The sequence below is a fragment of the Gymnogyps californianus genome, chromosome 19 (assembly GCF_018139145.2).
Source record: "Gymnogyps californianus isolate 813 chromosome 19, ASM1813914v2, whole genome shotgun sequence".
In the NCBI taxonomy this organism is placed as follows: Eukaryota; Metazoa; Chordata; class Aves; order Accipitriformes; family Cathartidae; genus Gymnogyps; species Gymnogyps californianus.
The window spans coordinates 161,038-174,817 of record NC_059489.1 but is presented as its reverse complement, the minus strand read 5'-3'; the positions used below and the strand labels follow the sequence as shown (position 1 = coordinate 174,817).

General features: G+C 38.2%; 1 protein-coding gene across 1 annotated transcript in view; it reads right to left on the bottom strand.

Moving 5' to 3' along the window:
* Nucleotides 1-929: 929 nt before the first annotated feature.
* The window catches only part of CCDC57 (coiled-coil domain containing 57), a 36,467-nt gene continuing 23,616 nt past the window's right edge, over nt 930-13,780 (bottom strand). The window contains 3 exon segments of the mRNA XM_050908638.1: nt 930-1,472; nt 8,859-9,084; nt 9,450-9,572. Coding sequence (XP_050764595.1) covers nt 1,249-1,472; nt 8,859-9,084; nt 9,450-9,572 — 573 coding nt within the window. The 3' untranslated portion in view covers nt 930-1,248.

Sequence of the window (13,780 nt, the reverse complement as noted above, 5' to 3'; positions counted from 1 at the left end):
AGATGCCAAAGAGAGCAGCTGTTTGCGAAGAGTACCAGGAAAGCATTTCTAAAAAGAAAAGTGCTACAGAAAAAAAAAGTGCTCACGGGTAAGTAGCTCCCTTCATTAATCCTGTTTAGATTTTATATGTTTTTAGCAGCAACTGAGAGGTACTATTCACTTCAGTGATACTACTCACAGAATCACTGAATCGCTTAGGTTGGAAGGGACCTCTTGAGATCACCTAGTCCAATCCCTCTACTCAAGGAGGGTCAGATGGAACAGGCTGCCCAGGACCACATCTAATTGGGTTTTGAGTATCTCCACAGATGGAGACTCCATAACCTCTCTGGGCAATCTGTTCCAGTCCTTGACCGTCCTCACAGTAAAAAAGGTTTTTCTTGCGTTTTTCATGTGTATTTCCTTTACTTATAGTAAAGTTCATCACTGTAAGATCCCAAGACAGCTCAGCATTACTGGAAATGTTACAAAAATACACTGATTACTTGTTTCAATGTCCTGGCGTGTTCATAACTATATAGATATCCCTCATATGTCACAACTTATTCAAGTTTTCTTTTAGTTTCATCTGTTGTAAGACTTATTTCTTACAATGCTTCTGTATGATTCTAAGTGTTGCTAATGAACATGTTTTTCACTGCTTTAAACTCCATGCAATCTCTTGTTAAAGAAAAATATAATTACTGGTGTGACAATAGAAGTTTAATTTTATACTCTTTCATGCTATCTGAACAAGTGGAAAGAGCTACAGAAGATGAGAAACAATACAGATTCAGGTGTAATCTTTTCAAACCCCTTTCTTTCAAGTTGAAAGATAGCTGCACAGGATTAACGGTTGCATTGTTAATTATAAGAAAACAAGTAGGTTGAGGCATCCCACTTTTAAGCTTAAATCACATCTACAGTTTCTCAACAAAATATTTGCTAAAGACCTGCAAGGCCTGCCTAAAGGCACAACGCTTTACATATGTATTAACTGGACATTTCTAAATCCATGACACAAGCAATATTTCACATATATAATTAAAATAAACCAGTATTAACAGTGAAGACTGTAATCTCGTAATGTACACAGATTAACCCTTTATTTTAGGGTTTGCAGTATGAAACAGGGTATTTGTTCTCTCTTCTGGCTGCAAACATCCCAACTCGACATACAAAAATGAAGCCGATATTTAGATCTGATTTATAGATTTCAAAGTAAGTTAATAGCAAATGTGGACCTGTAACTTGCTGCCAACAAAGAAATCAGTCTTTAATATTATAGTTGCGGATTTTTGCCATGTTAGAAGAGATTTTTGGTTTTATGGGATGAGCACAAGATAAATTCCTGGATTTTAACTTCTGCTGAACTTCCAGTCTGGTTCCTCTGACTATCAAATTTGCAGCGGGCATTTCAAGTTTATCCTTGGCTTTGATATTTTGCTGAGATTGTTCAGATTGCTCAGTTGAATGTATAACTTCAAACTCCACTGCTCAAAAAAAGAAAGAAAAACACTTTGTAGTTACGTTTGTATTTAATTATGAGACTGGATAGTTGAAGAGAACTGGTTTAATCTTTTTCTCTATATATTGCTGCCATAGTGCCACATTGTTGAAGTCCTACATGGAGGAACAGAACCATTTCTGTACATAGGAGGCACAGAACTGTCCATTAAGGCTTGCTACGCTGATGGTATAATACATCAGCATCTCCTGCTCAATCCTGGCTTCATCTGTACCTGTTCATTCTCCATTAGCATCAGACTGCTTAAGAGAAGAGAAAGAAGGACAGCTGGAAGGTCGGTGTAACTGTTCAAGTCAAGCACTACCTCTGTTCAGCTGTTTTTAAACATCACATTTTACAAGTTGACCCTTTGCTCCATTGTGAGAGAACATCTGCATCAATCAAGGCAATACCAACACACCAGACAACGCAATACAAAGTTAGACCTACCTATTCCCATATTGTGAAAAGGTGATAAAGTTGTTGGCTGCAATAGTTTGATCTGTTTCAAGAGATCACCAGCAGCCATAAAAGCTGCAGCAAAACTTGTTTGGATATGCATGGTCCAAAGGGCTCAAAGGCAATTCTGTGGGCTTGACAAAGCTGCACTACTACCATTATCTTTTGGGTTTTTTTTCATGTTCTCTCACAGAGGAAGGCATTTGCTGTGGAAATCTTCATTTTTGTTGTCTAAAATATCTGTGTGTACTAGAGAGGACTAACTCAAAAAGTAACATCTTGGCTGGGAAGCAGGGAGACTGGTCTTAATGCCAATCAGAGTCCATTCTGCAGCCTCTCGCCTAATTCTCTGAAAACCACTATCTCCAACTAACTCAACTTTAGTCTTATTACAGGTTTCGTTAGGTAAGATAAGTGGAATTGGTCAATCACAGTATTCATTGTAAGCTATAGTTAATATTTACAGGTGCTTGGCTCCAGCCACTTAATCCTTATTTTTCAAGGCACTGAGATTTTAACTTTAGATTTTCTATGGAGAGCCAAAGCAGACAGCAGAACTAGTCATAATATACTTGCGGCAACACACACTACAGCATTCTGTACTAGTTGAATTTTTTGAGCATGACAGGCTTCAGTTCCAGGTACTATTCCGTCACAGAGCAAGAATAAGAGGTGCACAAATCGACAAAAAGTAAGTTATTAGTAGAATAAGGTAAATTTTCATAGTCAACAGAACATGGTAGAAAGTTCAAACAAAATTTGACATGGAAGGAAATAAAAAATATTCTTGAATTATGGAATGAATTAATCTATTGAGGGTTTATAGCTCTATGCAAAGCATGGCACTGTGGCTAGTGTCAAAACATGACACTTTTCAAAATAATTTTTATGTTCAGGCTTAGCTTGAACCAGCTGTTCACTCATGTGTGTGCAATCTCTGCACTGAGTCTGCTTGGTGGCATTTGTCATTACAGGTGGCAAAACCTCAGTGGACTCTCGTGCTATTGATGCGAAATCATGTTGTTCAGCTTGCCACCTAGTGGTTACCTACAGATGTAGAAGGTATGAAAGAGGATGCTTGAGCCCATGGAAGACCTTTGGGTGTATTTTCCTGCCTGGAAAAAGGACTTTAATCATTACAGTGCATTACCCTAGACCTCTACCACAGCTGGCAGAGAATAAAGCAGAATTTCACAACATCAACAGTTTAGAACAGTGCAGGCAGCAGTGTCTGAAAGGTACTGGATACAGCTTCAAAGATTATTTTGCTTGAACAGGAGCTGCAGCAGAATGAGATTACTTCTTATTTGTGGTCTAAATAACAGCAATGAGCCGATCCATAAATAGCACACAGTCAACACTGCTTACAGACAGTCTGTTTTTTTAAATACTCCCTCCATTTTGAAGGGTCTTTTGTATTCAACCAAGGGGATGACTTTCAGAAATAATGTGGGAGGCCCTAATCCTGTAGATCCAAAGGCAAAGCAACCAAGCACCAATGCATCACATGCATCCCTTCCTCTGAAGTCTTCTGTATGCTTGTCTCTTCACATTAGTAGAGACACTACAGTTATAACTAGTAAAGACTACTTAGGTGTTTGGAACAACAACATAGAACACAAGCATTCTATATGGCTATTGTAAAGTTTTGGACTGTCAAAAATCCATGTTAATACAGAAATTTAAAACCATGGAATTGCAAACTTGTAAGGTTAGTTCTACAAAGTAGAAAAAGACAAAGAACCAATACCCCAGAATTAGAAATGCTATTTAAAGTGAAATATTCTAAGAAAACACTGAATAAGGACCTTCATATGTTACTGATTCTGCTTGGGACTGTTCACATGTGTGAAGGATCTTGAATAAAATGAATATGCACTGTGCAGTAAAATTTAAATGCAGTAGCTTGGTTTTCACAAACAAACACTGAAAAAGCACACCTAATTTACAAGCTTGTAACTTACTTTCAGAAGTGACCTTGGCAACAAGAGCTAGTAAGATCATAGTTAAGAGCCTAAACTGCTTTTGAAAATGGACCTAAATGTTTAGTGTATTGAAATGCTTAACATATCTTCTATTCGATGTGTGTTAACTACAGTCAGAAACTAATATTCACAGATTTTTTTTTTTTTTTCAGAACTAAAGAGATACAGGTAGACATGTTGCATTAGCAAACTGAAATTTCCCCAGATGGAAAATTTCATTTAAGAAACTTGTCACTAGATATTTGCTTATGGCTAACAGTGCTTCTGAAGGAACACCAACTCAAACAAGCTCCTATTCAGGAGAAGAACATTTAAATGAAGAAAATGTAACTAGGAGATTAGTTAATATTTGTGAAACACTTCAAAGATGAAGTTTTATGTAACGCAGAAAAGAAATCATGAGTCTGTCTCTGATTGGAGGCAGAATGAAGTGAGAGCCAAAGGGCTCTCTCTGTTTGTTAATATTTTGCCAGATTCTTTCTCTGGCCAGCTTTTTACCCACATGGATTGCTCTTAGAACTGTCAGTGATGTCAAAGCTGTTGAAATTCTGTCTAGTGTGGAAACACTTAAGATAACTTTTGATCCACAAAGCGTAGAATTTCAGACCACAGAGCTTTGCAAGTAACAGTAACAATGAGAATTATAGTAAAAGAAACTCCCCTAAGTTCTAGTAGTAAACCAGAAAAGTTACTTTGCTTCAAAGCAGCTCAATCTCGTTCCTTGTTAGGCTACAATGTAAACTCAAATTAATACGCCCAGTACACAGTTCCGAGTATCTGTGGAGGTGGGGTTTCTCAAGACGTACAGCGGGACCATCCACCACAACTGGGGCCCTCCTCTGGCATGGAAAATAGAAAGTTTCATCTACCCCAAAAGTGTATAAAACACGTGACTAGTGGGGAAATTCTGAGTGCAGATACAGCTTGCCTGACGCTTACTCCCTCTGCACTGATCCCAGCCTCTGTTGACCCAAGGAGATACAGCTGATCAGGAGCTTTTCACATGGTACCACAAAGCACCCTTCGCAGTATGGGCTTCACTCTAAATGTGGTCTTACAGTCAAACTTTAATAGGTGATGTTTGCCTTTCTTTCCAGAAAAAACTAGTAAGTGTCTCCAATGGCACGTAAAAACCTTAAGCTAAATTACTTGGGGGAAAAAAAAAATAAAATTCCAGTTTTCTAAATGTTTTACAAAACTTCCTCTCCTCCTGCCTAACATTTATTCTAAAATCAAAAAAGGCCCTATAGCCCACAGGTGAATAGAGAAACCTTGCACCATGTACAGAAGCTAATCACACGGTTGTACACGTGTGTCATGATTTTCAGGGGAAAGCATACAACTCTTCTGACAAGCGACCTTCCTTTGAGGATGGCCTGTCATCAGCGTTCAAGATGCATATGATATGGATAACCAACCGAAGTCTCCCACCTGCTCTCAACCTCTGGGATAGGGCATATAAAAAGGAAAGAAATACAGAAGCGTATTTCTTACTACTACAATATATGTATGTAACACTAATGCTTTCAATATCATCATGGCTTGCACCTGTCTACTTCTATAGCAGGATCTTTTTCTTTCAATAATACAGAACAATAAAAACACCTGAACAAGGAACCTGTGTTCCTTCTAAACCCTTTCTTTCTATTTATCTGCAGAATTAACATACAAATTATTAAATCTGTCTCATTCCTACAGTACAAACGAACAATCAGCAGGTAGAGTGAGGAGAGAGAAAATGAAAATATCTCATAGCCTTCTGACTTGCTTGGAAGCTTCCACAAGTTCTGAATTCGATAGTGAAATGAATAAAGTATATAACAGTCCACTTCAGTAATTCAGTGTTAACATGTAATCATAAACACTCCACATTGAGTCACTGAATTGTGTCATATGCTGGAAATACAGCAAATTGCAGAGCTTACTTGACATGCCAACCATTTTAAGTCCCAATAGGCTGTTTTGTACATGAAAAAAATGAAGCTGTTCAACAGGTTCAGAAAATCGTTGTCACGCTACAATTGTTTCTGTTTCACCAGATATGCCCATAAAACACAGCTACTGGTGTGACACATTTGTACAGAGTTGAACTTGTAAAAGAGATGTTTGAATAAGCAAACTAACTTGCTTTGTTGCAATTCATTTTTTGTTACTGAGCTTTCAAGTCTGTGTGTGCGTCACGTGTATCTCAAAGCCCAGTACTGCGTCACTCTGTCTTAATGACGGTTCTATCCACTGTAACCATGTGTTTGATGAATGTATTAAATTCAAGTGAGTGGTTTTAAACAGGAAAGATTGAATTAATTTTCTATAGCTCAGGCATGAAAAATAATGCAAGCCTCTGCTAAAAATCAGAAGCAGAACTCCTTGAAAATTTTGTATATTCTGCTCTGAGGTGATGTTCTTCCAAAAAAGAAAGATTTTGCTTTCACAGTCTTGTCTTCTGAAATGCAGAATTCAGTCTAGTAGAATTAAGGATACCATTTAGATGGTTTCCTGGAGGAGAAAGCTAAGCAACATAAAAGAGTTTTTAAAAGTCCTGTTCTTGCAATGCAGTATTTCAGGGCCTGCATGTTTGAGTAAGAAGCTCTGCTCAAGTATGCTTAGGGTAAAGCTGGATGCAGAGATCAAATTAAGGTTGTTCTCAGGAAAATATCACCCCTTATTGATGTTTCACTCGTTTCATGTTGGCAGTATCATCTTTCCCTTTTGCTATTCTCTAGATCCCCAAAAATCTACAATAAGTTTTGCAATGGTGGCTGGAAATTTCTAGACATTAAGAAACTGATGTCCTTGTAAGGCTGCCAGTGGTGTTGCATCATGCATACAGCAGCATGAAACTACATGGCACTATCAGTAATGTTTCAAAGACACCCTTTTGCTTATCCTGTCAATATAGGCCTGACCTGAAATACTCTTCCCAGCCCCACAGTCCCAGCCCCACAAAAAAAGCACATGAACCATGACTGTCAGCACTATGTCCATTCCAGTCCTACAGGTCTGTCAATGCACATCACTTTGTCCCTGCGATGCACTGTTGTTGTGAATAAATACACTTGTAATCCATTCTTCATTTTGAAAGCCCTTTTAAATATTTTTTTTTCTTGTGTGCTGCTAAAGATGGTTCATTGCATCTATACACTGGTTTAAAAATAGATGTAACGTAGGTTAGAAAGGACCTCTGGGTGAAATGTCACAGTGCTTCTCACTCCCTGCTCAGAATGTATCTTGACACAACTTGTGTCCATTGCCTCTTTTCTTTTCACTGTGCGCCTCTAAGAGTCTGGCTCTGTCTTCTCCAAAATCCCTCACTGGACAGTTAAAAAGCAGCAATCAGATCACTCACTGACTCTTTCTTTTCCACACTGAACAACCCAGCTCTCTAAACCTCTTCTCGTGTAACGTGTTCCAGTACCCTTGCCATCTTAGTGGCTCTCCATTGGACTCCAGTTTGTCAATCCTTTGTACCAGAGGGTCCAAAACTGGACACAGTACTCCAGATGTGGCCTCACAAACACCAAATAGAGGGGAACAAATCACTTCCCTTAACCCACTGGTCGCATTCTTGCTCCTGCAGTCTGGTATGTGGTTAACAGCACACGAGTGCCTATGTAATGGTAAAAGGCCACTATTAATATAAAACTCATTTGAAAAGGCTAAATGGCTGCCATATTACTCCACAGCTGCCATCAGCTCTCAGGAATAATGATGATAATAAAAATAGTAATATCAAAACCAAAAAACCAAAGAACCCACACAAGCCCCACAGCATTATATGAAATAATTTATTGAATGCTATGCCTCTTATTAAAAAATAAAAATCACCTTTACTTGGAATATTCTGGAGAAATGTTTGTCTGTCTATTTATAAAGACCTTTAATAAAGAAGAGTCTACAATCCTTCTGGGGAACATACTCCATTATTAGCCATCCTTAAAATTTTTCCAGTATTATAATTTAAGGCCATTACTTTTTGTCCCATCCACAGCAAGTGTTAGAACAGTTTTCCAAAGTTTTGCCAATGAAGGATTACTTCATGAACAGGCCAACAGTTTAGGAGACATAACATTAATCTGCAATACACTGCTCAACATAATGGCTACCATTAAAAAGTTCCTTTACAATTTGCCTGTGAAGAGGCTACACTTTACTGCACATATCTTACAAATGGCGCTCCTGCTAAAATTTCCAAGAACACATGGTGCTTTTTGTAGAAGTATAACATTGATTAATGTTTGGTCTATGACCTAGGTTTTACCTTCTACTCTCATCCTAACCCTGATACTGTCTGACATGTAAGGTCAGGGTGCTGTCTCACATATAAGAATTTGTGTCTGCTTTTATTTTTTTATGTTCCAACTTGTTGCACTGGACTATAAAAGTCTAGTGAATAACAATACCTAGTTCACTGTGCGCCCACAGCATACACCACATTATGCCCATGATCTCACTTTTGGCCTTTAGGTCTTAGGACGCTAAACAGTATTGTAGCTATTAGCCTGCCACAAAAATAATGATTAAGTAAGGATTTGCCAAATTACAATTTGATCTAACAGTCACTTGGCAACACATGAAGCGTGCAATTCTCAGACAGACACTTTCATATCTACCCCAGATAAGGTTTAGACTATGTCAAAACAGAAGGGTGTTCACATTTTCCAGGAGTATTTAATAAAAGGGGAGAAGTACTTGCAACAATGGCATTAAAACCAGAGAACTATATAGGCATTCCTCTTTATTCTTACTTCTGCTGGCAACAGTGAAATTCCCTTCATGTAACTCATTAGATCTTCAGATTCTGATTACAGGACTGTAACAACAGTAGCAGTCATGTAAAAAAATTTAGTGGAATGGGGCAGAATCCACTACCATACTTCCATTCTTCTAGAAGAGTCAAATACTGTGACTACTTTAAAAAGCATACTTACCTTGGTCAGTGTTCTTTTGAGGACTGAGAATAGAAGGGCTTGATCCCATTTCTAAAGTTTGCCAAATACCTTGGCAGAAATTATGTGCTCTGGATGAAGAAAGCTGGAACTGCTGGGCTTGACTAGGAGGACTCTGCCTTAGTTGCTGACTTTGAACGATCTTTGAGGATGTATCTGCCTTTTGTTGCTCTGGCCCATGATTTTCAATAGAGAAATCTAGCTGAACCTGTTCAAATTCAAACACAATCTTACAGAGATACACACTTTCCACATCAAAGACATCTGAAAATCGGTTAAATCTCATAGTGGCATCTTGGTCTTGGAAAGATAGGAGGTTTCAGCAAGAGGCAAGACAAAAGAAAATTATTATTTTTAATTTTGAAAGGTTGTACAAGATGATTAATTACATCATCATGAAAGGGATTGAGAAACTCTAGTTTATTAAGTGTTAACAAATACTATTTTGTACAGGAACAACGCATAACTTAAAAAATATATATTTTTAAGTCTTCCAGGAGATGACTGTTGAGCAACTGCAATTGAAAAATCCAAGTGAAGGCAAATTACATTGATGATAAAACTGCACTGTACCTCAGAGGATGGTAATTCTGTTTCTTCCCCACAGATGCTTGGAGCTTCTTCTTCCTTTAAGCTAGGGCAGGCAATTAGAGAAGAGATCCGTGAGGGATGCTGTTGCTTTGCATACTGCAGCTCCTAATACGAAATATTACATTGACACAAATAACTCATGGTCTCTAAAAATAATACATTTATAGCCCAGTTTGCTGTTACACTGCTAGATTTAAAATAATCAGTTATAAATAATATTAAACAAAATTATGTTCCCTTCAGATCAACAGAGCCAAACTACCCTCCTAATAAACCTCTCACTAAATCTGTTCAAAATCTACATTTCTTGCTGCTGTTACTATCATCCTGCTTGTTACTCAAGTTTATATTGTCAGGGTCATTCTTCACTTTTGTCTTTTCCCATGATTAAATTACAGAAGAAAAACTCCCAAAGAAGTCCTAAAAAACCAAATAAAATAAAGCAGTTATCAAAAAGTAATTTGTCAGCAACTAAAAAAACCTAAATTACCCCACAAAGTTTTACCAACTTGCAACATTTAGCAATTAAAGTGAGATTTGATGAAAAGTGAACTGCTTCAGCCCTGTCAAAGGAGATGAAAATAAACATCAAAGGCTTTTGCTATATGTTTAAGACTAAAGAAACAAAACATAAGGCTATCATATAAAATAATCGACACTGAAATTCCTGCAGGTATGATAGTAATAAATTCTCTCAGTTTTTGGTAAGGATGATGATCTTGAACACTGGAGCAAATGTAGCCTGGCTAGTAAGAGTGATTACCTAGAAGAAAAACACCCAAACTAGAATAGCAGTGTTTGGAAGCCCAATCTGGAGCTCAGCTTCGGTGCAGCAGCTGAAGCCTCAGCAGGTAGATTCTGGGTAAAGAGCAGCCTGGAATGAGACTACTGAAGATGAACAGCTTGGATATAAGAAGGGCTATCCTCCTTTCTAGTCTGGACAAATTCCAGCAGTAACAGAGATGGTTCCAGAGCTGGAAAGATCCTCAATGATAGCCACTTCAACCACGACCTTCAAGCAACCCATGAGCTGAAGAGGTTGGACTATTACTCCTGGAGTTTAGCACACCATCTGGAAACTCACAGTCAAATGCTACCTCTCCAAGAGCCACGGACACATTGTATTTTTAACATCTATTTATTCTTACAAAAGCAAGAACAATCTTTAATGATTTTAAAAAGAACATGGGAGACACAAGATGTCAGAAAAATAGCAAACACAGTACCTAGCTCATTAAAAATAAGGCAAGGGAAGACTGGGATGGATGAGCAATGAATATTCATTGGTCTCAATTAAGAGTCAGCTAAGTTCTAAGATGAGTTGTGAAAGAAAGAAAAATTAAAGAGGTGGAGAAGAAAAAAAAAATTGTAAAAAATGTGGTTTTGAATTGTGGCAATTTTGCCCAGATCTGGAAATCGCTTTTACATACGTTTAGTATAAGCATTTAGCTAATCCTTTTCAGACCTTGATCCAAGCGGTGCACAGATGAAACAAGCAGGCTACAAAAGGTCTACACAAATGCTTTGCTGGACCCTAATCTCCTTTGTAAAAATTATTCCCGGTGTTAGAGTTTGAGCTTAAGAAACAGTTCACTGAACTGATAGTTCAAGTGAACAAAGGATGCCAAGCTTGTGACTGTAAGTTAGCAAGATGTTCACAAGCATCGTGAACAAATTATATATCCACAAGCACGCTGAGGCATTCCACAGTAAGTTCACCTGTTGGCAGACCACTTTCCAGGCTTCCTGCACGCTTCAACAGCTGCCTCACCTATTTCCTTCTGAAACCCCACAAGAGGAGCTCAGAATCATATGCTCAGGACTGTCATCTAGGACCAGAGTTGACCTTTCACCTTGGAGTTTCATAAGAAGTTTAAAATCTCCTGCTCCAGAAGTAGCCCATACCACTGTCCCATAAGATGTATCATTGATATGCCAGCAAGGCTATTTAGTTAATGCTCCCCGATTCTTTTCTCTGAGGACCTTCCTCATGCTACAACAAGACGCTAATACTTCTTGTGACAGTGCTGCTGTCACAGCTCTTGATCAGGTCCTCAGACTGTCAATGAAGAGCTGCAAAACAGTGCTGCATTCCCAGACCTGTTCTCACAGAGCTCGAATGAATAATTTGAGCCTTCCCAGTCTCAGAACCCAGATGGCTTTCACTATGGTACGTCCTAACTAGTATTTCTGATGCCCTCACTAATACTTTTGATGTCAAAAGAACTTGATTAGATAAATTTGGTAAAATACACCGGATTCTCCAGCTCACATTGCACTTACTTGACTGAACTGTTACCGTTCTCAATTTCTGTTATCTTAGACTATCTGCTATATCTAAGGAAGAATAAGTCTCCATTAGCTCTGTAAAGGTACACCAGATGGCATTCTCAGTTTATCACTGTCTGATGGATGGTTTACAATGTTTGCTCACACTGCAACCTTTAAAACTTCTTCATTGACTAATGAGCAGTAAAGAAGAACAGGGGCTTATTTTCACTCAAGCAATCTGTTCAAATTTGGTTCTAATTGACTCTAACAGCATAGCCTTTTGGACTTCAGGCAACCTTTCTCTATCAAACAGGAGTGCCCCTCCTGCTGGATATCTTCTGTTAGGAAGAAGCTAAGAGAAATTCAAGCACCTGTGATAGGACGTCCAAACACAGAGTTCTTCCCTGCCAGGTTCGCTTAGAACATATTCCAAAATGTTGCCATAGATTCAATCGGATAGATTCACCTTAGCAGAGAAACGTGTGTACCCATTTTCTTCCCCCAATATATGCCTTTTCTGGCTGAAATACTGCTGCATACTTTGGATGTTTGGAGACCCTTTTCCTGTCATATTCAAGCATTTGAGCCCTCCAAAAAAGTACTACCTGTTTTGACTACTATTCTTTATCCAAGAGAATAGCAATCCTGTGCAGAAGCTGGATAACTGTCTGCCTAAAGACTTGATAGCAGAACACTGAACGTGACCCTGTCAACACTTGTTCTCAAACTTAATTGGTGGATGATCTTTGCACTTCAACTTTTTACACTATTTTCTTAAATCTACTGACCAGAAGTTTTTGTAATTAGTCCAGCTAACATCCCTTACGGGTATAATTACATGGGTAATCTGCAGCACTGTTTTACTTCACAGGGAAAAAAAAAAAAAAAAAAAAAATCTATTTTTGGCAGAACTAAATTGCAAATTGAAAGCATGTCATCCGCAGACCTACAACTTGTTAAATTAGTACCAGCTGAGTCACTTAACCTTCATTTACCTAATTTGTAGCACTTATTCGAAAAAACTACAGAGGTTAATATGTTTTTTTTCTTTAAAACCATTCTTAACTGTAAGAAAAATCAAATATTCTTTAGAATTTACTTCCACTGTCTCTTTTAAGAAACTTACTTTTGTCATTCAAACTGTCTGGCCAGATGGTTCATATATTTTGTAATACACCTGGGCCAACCAGATAACATCTGAAGAAATTAGTGATAACTTCAGGCTCAAAAAACCACAGGATGGTATGCTCAAAACGAATACATGGTTATTCCATCTGATCTTTTTAGAATATGTCTACATGTAAAAACTTTTAAGATGTTTTTAGAATGTGTTCAGGTGGTAAAATTTTCAAGTAAATGACTGACAGTTGTGATTTCTTAGTGTAATCTGACAACATGATAGGATTATCTCCTGTGTAGTTTCATATTATCACAGAGATCTTAGTATGTAAAAAGAGAAACATTAAACTTCAATCTCCTACATACTCCTGGATGAACCTTAGTAATCCACAAAAAGGCTCTTAATCTGTTCTTGATTTCAGTTAAGAGAAATAAGAATGCATAAAGAGAGAATTAAAAATAAACAGGATCCTCCAGAGGAGATTAGCTTTAATTGAGTTGATTTTTCCCCAAAGGCAGAGGAGATTGCAGTTTCAATCTAACAGGCTGGAGGCTGACTGCTTGGAAAGCAGCTCAGCAGAAAAGAAACAGGAAACCTGGTGGACTACAAGTTGAACATGAGGCAGCAATGCATTCTTGAGGCCCTCAGCCAACAGCATCCTGGGCTGCATCAGGAAAAGCATTGCCAGCAGGTCAAGGGAGGTGATTATTTCCCTCTACCAAGCACTGGTGCAACCACTTTTAGAGCATTGTGTCCACTTTTGGGCTCCCCAGTACAAGAAAGACAGGGACATACTGGAGCAAGCCCAGCAAACAGCCACAAAGATGATCAACAAACTGGAGCATCTGATATACGAGGAGAGGTTGGGGAAGCTGGCTTTGTTTAGCCTCCAGAAGAGATCGGTCAGGAGTGATCTTTTCAA